The sequence below is a fragment of the Loxodonta africana genome, chromosome 14 (assembly GCF_030014295.1).
Source record: "Loxodonta africana isolate mLoxAfr1 chromosome 14, mLoxAfr1.hap2, whole genome shotgun sequence".
NCBI lineage: Eukaryota > Metazoa > Chordata > Mammalia > Proboscidea > Elephantidae > Loxodonta > Loxodonta africana.
The window spans coordinates 58613063-58619959 of record NC_087355.1 but is presented as its reverse complement, the minus strand read 5'-3'; the positions used below and the strand labels follow the sequence as shown (position 1 = coordinate 58619959).

Below are 6897 nucleotides of genomic sequence, written 5' to 3'. Positions count from 1 at the left end.
AGCAGGGTCACCCATGGTGGACAGGTTTCAGTAGACCTTCCAGACTAAAACAGACTAGGAAAAAGGACCTGGTGATCTACTTCTAAAAAAATTGGCCAATAAAAACCTTATGAATAGCAGCGGAACACTGTCAATGTGTAGATGGAATTTAAAGCCAGATTGGATGATATTGGAGCCCTGGTTGCACAGTGGTTAAGAGCTCCGCTGCTAACCAAAAGGTCAGCAGTTCTAATCCACCAGCTGCTCCTTGCAAACTCTATGAAGCAGTTCTACTCTGTCCTCTAGTTGCTGAGTAGGAAATGATGTAATGGCAATGGGTTTGGTTTTTTGGTGGATGGTATCACTAAGGGCACTGGTGTAGTTGGAGAAGATGTGCAAGACCCCCTGGGGCACTCCAAAATGAAGATGCTTGAATGATGCTTGAATGAGAGGAGCCCTGGTGGCCCGGTGGTTAAGAGCTCTGCTGCTAACCAAAAGGTCGGCAGTTTGAATCCACCAGCTGCTCCTTGGGAACCCTAGCAGGCAGTTCTACTCTGTCCTATAGAGTTGGTAGGAGTTGGCATGAACTTGGCATCCAGGGGTTTGAACGATGAGAAGTAATCAGTAAAGGAGAATAAAATCCAAATGCCTTACCGTAATTCTGACTTGGTCTCTCTCAACCTCTTTAACTCACTCTTCAGTCACAGAGGCTTCTCAGTTTTTTAAACACACCAAGTCCTCTCCTCTCATGGTCTTTGTCTTTCCTGTGCCTTCCACCAGGAATATTTTTACCCCGGCTCTCATTTTAAAAAAACCCTTTCTCTTACTCCAACTCTCAGATAAATTGTTACCCCATCTCAGTTTTTGCTAACCACCTTAATAGGTCCAGCCCAACCATCCATCACAAAGTTTTAGCCCTTCTTTTTTTTTTTTTTACAGTGTGAAATAATTTCACTTGTTTTCTGCCCAGAAAACTTCAGTTTTTATATGAAGCTTACAATATGATTGTTGTTTTGCGTGTTGAGTTGGTTCCGACTCATAGCAACCCTATATGAGGGTAGAACTGCTCCATAAAGTTTCCTAGGCTATAATTTTTACGGGAACATATCGCCAGAACCCCCCTTCCCCCAACTCCACCTTTCAGTTAGCAGCCCAGCCCTTAACCATTGCGCCACCAAGGTTCCTACAAAACGATTACCATATGTCAAATATTAGCTCAGATATTCCTTCTTGCATGTAACTTCCTTGTCCTCTGCCGCATCCCAGTGAAACAGCGTCTCAGCAACCAATCCCGAGTTTTCAATAATTTTATTAACAAACGGATTTCAGGTCATTGATTTGTAAATCGTAGGCCTGCAACAGGAGGCGGATACTAACCAATCGGCAATAGAAGAGACCGGGCCCGCCGCTCACGTCCTGCCCAGGTAAAGGGAGGACTCGTGCGCATGCGCCATTCCCTCTCGGCGCGCGCCTGGCTGAACCCCTCCCCTTTTCCTTCTCGGGTGTAAGCATTGCACATGCGCAATACTGGTTTTGTCCGTTCCCTTGTCACCGCTATCAATAAAGTTTTGATGAGTACAGACTCCCTTTTCCTTGGCAAGATGGCGGAGTACGACTTGACTACTCGAATCGCACACTTTTTGGATCGGCATCTAGTGTTTCCGCTGCTTGAGTTTCTGTCGGTAAAGGAGGTAAGGGCGGCTTTGAGCCGGCGGAACGCGTCGGAGCGCGTGAGGTGCCGGGGGTGCCGAAGGGCGGTGTGTTTAGTCTTAGGCCTGACGCACGTGTGAGGCAGACGGGCGTTTGGCCCCAGCCCGGGCAGGAGGTGTACTGGTAGTTTAGCATTGACCTGGTTAGTTAGCACAGCAGAGTTCGGCTGTGGGAAGGAGTGAGGTGAAGGAATGAAACTGGGTGACAAAGAGGTCTGTGTATCGCTTCTTGAGGTGCCGGCACCCGGGGGACCTCTGCGTCTGCTCTCGGAAGTTGACGCTTAACTGGCTAAACTATAACGTTTGAGCTTTATCCCAGGACGGCTTCTAAAAAGCAAATTGCAGTGTTCGAAGTTTTGATTTTCTTTACGGAACCGTGGGAAGAGTGGGCTTGACTTTGTGCTTTTGTTCGCCGGATCGTTTAGAATGTTTTTCTTACACTTAAATATCTAGCATTTTTTCCAAGAAGTTGTGAGCTTTTTGCGTGCAGTTTCCCTGGTCTTTTGATAAGTAGTTACTTTCTAGAAGCGTAGCATATTTTATCGGATGGGCAAGAGCACCAGAAATAATAACAAAAACTTTTAACTTATTGTTTATTTTCTAATGTGTAGATAGATTTTTTTTTTTTTTAGATAGATGTACAGATTTCGTCAAGTGATTTGAATTGGTAGTTAATTTTCACGTAGCTGTAGTTCCGGGATCTCATTTTAAAATATACTTCTGTCCTAAAAGTTTTGAAATGTTGGGCTTAGTTATAGCTGCAGTTTATTGGGAAATCGGTGCATTTTAATAATCATAAAGTAATATTACTATGATGAGGGGATTCGAATTTTGACCAGAAAAATAAGTTATTTCTGGAAGCAGATTACTGCATAGATCTTTTGAGGGGACAGAATTTGGGGGCTTTTTGTGGATGTTCCAATAGCAATAAAAAAAAAAAAAAAAAAGGTCGTGAAAATAAACATTAATTTGTTCTGAAAACTCTTCAGAGCTTCCAGGTGGGTATGGTTTATTAGAGAGCTATCATCCTCAAATCCATACCATTAACTTTTTATAAACACATGTGGACTTAAGTTGATGACGTTAGGGAACAACAAAGTTAATTTCAACAAATGTCCTGCTACATAAAGCTTTATCTTTAAAGAATGTATTTTTGCCTTGATGTTTATGTAGGGTGTACTGTTTTTTAGAACTTGTTACTGCCTCGGAGTCAGTTGCAATTCATAGTGACCACATGTGACAGGGTAGAACTGCCCCATAGGGTTTTCTTTGCTGTAATCTTTAGGTTTTTTTTTAATCTTTAGGGCAGCAGATCTTTCTCTCACAGAGTCTGTAGGTGAGTTCAAACAGCCGGCCTTTTGATGAGCAGTCTAGTGTTTAACATTTGTACCAAAGGCTTAGGTAAGATGATTCACCACAGATCAAGGAAGACAAAATGCCATATTTTGAAATCCTTTACCAGCTACTTGTAGAAATGCTTGCTTCTAAACTAGTTAAACTTCATTTTTCTGATATGTTCTTTACTCTTTCTTTTTCAAGGCAGACAGAAGAAAAGGAGGAATATAAGTGTAGATTAGTTTTTCATAGGGCAAGACAAAACTGTGTATTGCAGCTGAAAGTCAGTGAGAAAAGGCTACTGTTGTTAGGTGCAATTGAGTCAATTCCAACTCATAGCGACCCTACATACAACAGAATGAAGCACTGCCCATCCTCACAATCGTTACTGTGTTTGAGCCCATTGTTGCAGCTGTTGTGTCAGTCCATCTTGTTGAGGGTCTTCCTATTTTTAGCTGACCCTCTGCCTTACCAGGCATGATGTCTTTCTCTAGAAAGTGGTCCCTCCTGATAACATGTCCAAAGTAAGTGAGACAAAGTCTCACCATCCTTGCTTCTAAGAAGCATTCTGGCTGTACTTCTTCCAAGACAGATCTGTTCGTTCTTCTGACAGTCCATTATATTCAATATTCTTCACCAACACTGTAACTCAAAAGCATCTATTCTGCTTCGATCTTCCTTATTGTCCAGCTTCCGCATGAATATGAGGTGATTGAAAACACCATGGCTTGGGTCAGGTGCATCATAGTCCTCAAAGTGACATCTTTCTTTGTTTTTTAATACTTTAAAGAGATCTTTTGCAGCATGTTTGCCCTGTGCAGTACGTCGTTTGGTTTCTACTTGTAGAGCATGCTGGTGAAATGGCTGTAATACACCAAGAGGAAGACAGATCCTGGAATATTTAGTGATTACTAAGTATCGGATGGCCATAGAATTGTGAGAAATCCAAGATAAAACCCAGAAATCTCCAAGTGGTGTAGTGGTTAAGAGCTACAGCTGCTAACCAAAAAGTTGGCGTTTGACTCCACCAGGCGCGTCTTGGAAACCCTGTGGGGCAGTTCTACTCTATCCTGTAGGGTCGCTATGAGTCAGAATCAATTTGACGGCAGTGGGTTAGTAGGTCTACCTGTTTTTTAACAAACAAACCTGGAGTCAGTCTGTTCTTTAGAGGAGATAAATGTCTATAATATGAGGCAAAAAGTTAAATGTCAGAGAGATACCAGTAGTTGCCATGAAAATTAGGAGATACTGTTATCTTAGTGGAAGCTTGTGGCATAATGGTTAAGTGCTGTAGCTGCTAACCAAAAGGTTGGCAGTTTGAATCCACACACTCCTTGGAAACTCTCTGGGGCAGTTCTACCCTGCCCTGTAGGGTCGTTATGAGTCGGAATCAACTTGATGGCAGTGGGTTTGGTTTTTGGTTTTGGTTATCTTACTAGGCAAAAAGGACTTTGGGAGGTGAGGCTTTACATTGAATCTTAAAGGCTGGATGGTTAGGTTATAGTCACAGTGATCATGATACATAAGGGCATAGCAATGAAAGAAAAACAATTTTATATATTTGTAGTGTCTTGGAGAATATAAGCTCCAGGAAAGGAGAGATTTGTTCTCTACTGTGATCTCAGCACATAAGTTTTAATGAGTATTTAGTAAATGCGTGAATGGATACTTATTTATGTCTTAACTACTCTCTATTCTCTTGTACAGTGAAAGGCTAGATAGTGCAGTGTTTAGGATCCTGGGTTCTGGATTCAAATAAATGAACTGTGTGCTTAAGAGCAAGTTCCTTCTCTAATTAAGCCTGCATAAAATGATGATACTACCAACCATGTAGAGCCCTGGAGACACAGTGGTTAAGAGCTGGGCTGCTAACCAAAAGGTTGGCAGTTCAAATCCATCAGCCACTCCTTGGAAACCCTAAGGAGTAGTTCTACTCTGTCATATAGGGTTGCTATGAGTTGGTATCAGCTCACCAGCAGTGGATTTGGTTTTTGGTTTACCAACCATATGGGGGAGCTGGATTCGATTCCTAACCAATGTACTTCATTTGTGGCCACCATCTGTCTGTGGAGGCTTGTGTGTTACTATGATGCTGAACAGGTTTCAGCACAGCTTCCAGATTAGGAACAGAGACCTGGCGATGAACTTCTAAAAAATCAGCCAGTGAAAGCCCTGTGGATCATAACCATTCAATCCCGTTGTGCATGGGGTCTCCATAAATTGGGGGCTGACTCGAAGAAAGCTTCTGAAAACAACAGTGCATATAAAGCACCTAGTCTCCTGGGACAGAATAAGTATTCCTAAAAAGTTTGCTATTAAGAGGCTAGGCCATTTGGTATGAGAGAGTGATTAGTGATATGGGGCAGCCAGCTGTGATTTTGAGGAGTGAGGTAAAGACTGGAAATGGTAGCCTAGGAAACTGACCAAAGACACGTTCAGGATTGGTAAGTGCAGAGAGTCCAGATGAAATTGGAAACCGTACATTTTTTACACAGCGTAGTTTGCGAGAATGATCCAAGCTGTTAGGACTGCAGTAGTGTTTTGATTTTCAGTGCCAAATGTTACTTATTTTATGAATAAATAAATAACCACAATTTATTTATCCATTCCAGTATTGATAATTTTGGCTGTTACAAATGGTGCTGGTATGAACATTTAGAGATGTCTTTGAGTTACAGCTTCTAATCACAAGGTTGGCAGTTCGAATCCAACAGCTATTCCTTGGAAGCCCTATGGGGCAGTTCTGCTCTGTCCTGTAGGGTTCCTATGAGTCAAAATTGACTGGACAGCAATGGGTTTGGTTTGGTTTTGGTTTTTGAATATGTGTACCCATTTCTCTTGGGTGCTGTTTTAGTTATCTAGTGCTGTTACAATAGAAATACCACCAATGGGTGGCTTTAACAAACAAATTTATTTTCTCACAGTTCAGGAGGCTAGAAGTTCAAATTCAAGGTGTTGGCTCTGTAGGCTCTAGAACAAGGTCCTTGTTTGTTCTGGGCTTCTGCTCCTGGGCGAACTTCCTCTCTTGGCATCTCTCTTCCCCCATCTCTGCTCTCTGGTTTGTTTGTATTTCAGAAGAGATTGGCTCAAGACACATGCAAAAGACATTCATTCCATCACATTGTCTCAAAAGTCTTAAATCAGCTTGAAGTTCAAAATTTCATCTTCTGAATTATCTAAATCAAATATGGGTAAGACTTTAGGCGTATTCCATTCTGGGGCAAAATTCCTCTTCATCCGTGAATCTTTGAAATTTGGACTACAGATTATCTGTTTCTGAAGTACAATGGTGGAACAGGCACAAGGCAGACATTTCCATTACCAATGGGAGAAATTGGAGGGAAAGAAGGGATGATAGGCACCAAGCAGTACAAAACCCAACAGAACAGTTTTCATTAGCTCTCAACCCTTGAAAATAATCCTCTGTTCTCTGAAACCATCTGGGCAATGGCCCCGCCCTCCAGAATCTGGGTGTTGGCCATGCCGTCTGGATTGTGGGTGGAAGCCTGTTGGCCTGTGAGCTCCAGCTCCCCATTCTGGGCCCACTGGCGCTGCAACTCTGGTCCCTCAGCTTTAGGTGGCCCCGTTCTCCCAGTCCTCTTGAGCGACAGCCACATCCCCTTGGCCTTGTTAGGCCCCATTCTTCTGTCCTTTGGGCATGGCAGCCCCACTCCCTTACCTTTGGGTGGCGGCCCCATGCCCCCAGCACACCTCAATGGCAACACCACACACTGGAACTCAGTTGGTGAAGATCTGACTCTTTGAAACCTAGGAGTGTGTGACCCCACCCTTTGAAATCCAGGAGACCCTGGCCCCACCTTTGAAGCCAAGAAGCCCCTGCTTCCCATACTCCTTCCAGTAGTTCTGCTGATCT

At 43.1% G+C, this 6897-nt stretch overlaps 1 protein-coding gene across 3 annotated transcripts in view; it reads left to right on the top strand.

Annotated features, from left to right (window-relative positions):
* Nucleotides 1–1537: 1537 nt before the first annotated feature.
* Nucleotides 1538–6897, top strand: part of EIF3E (eukaryotic translation initiation factor 3 subunit E) — a 46274-nt gene continuing 40914 nt past the window's right edge. For all 3 annotated transcript variants that reach the window (XM_003408434.4, XM_064268000.1, XM_064267999.1), the window contains exon 1: nt 1538–1670. In XM_003408434.4, the coding sequence (XP_003408482.3) occupies nt 1551–1670 (120 nt within the window). In that variant the 5' untranslated portion in view covers nt 1538–1550. The remainder of the gene's footprint in view (nt 1671–6897) is intronic.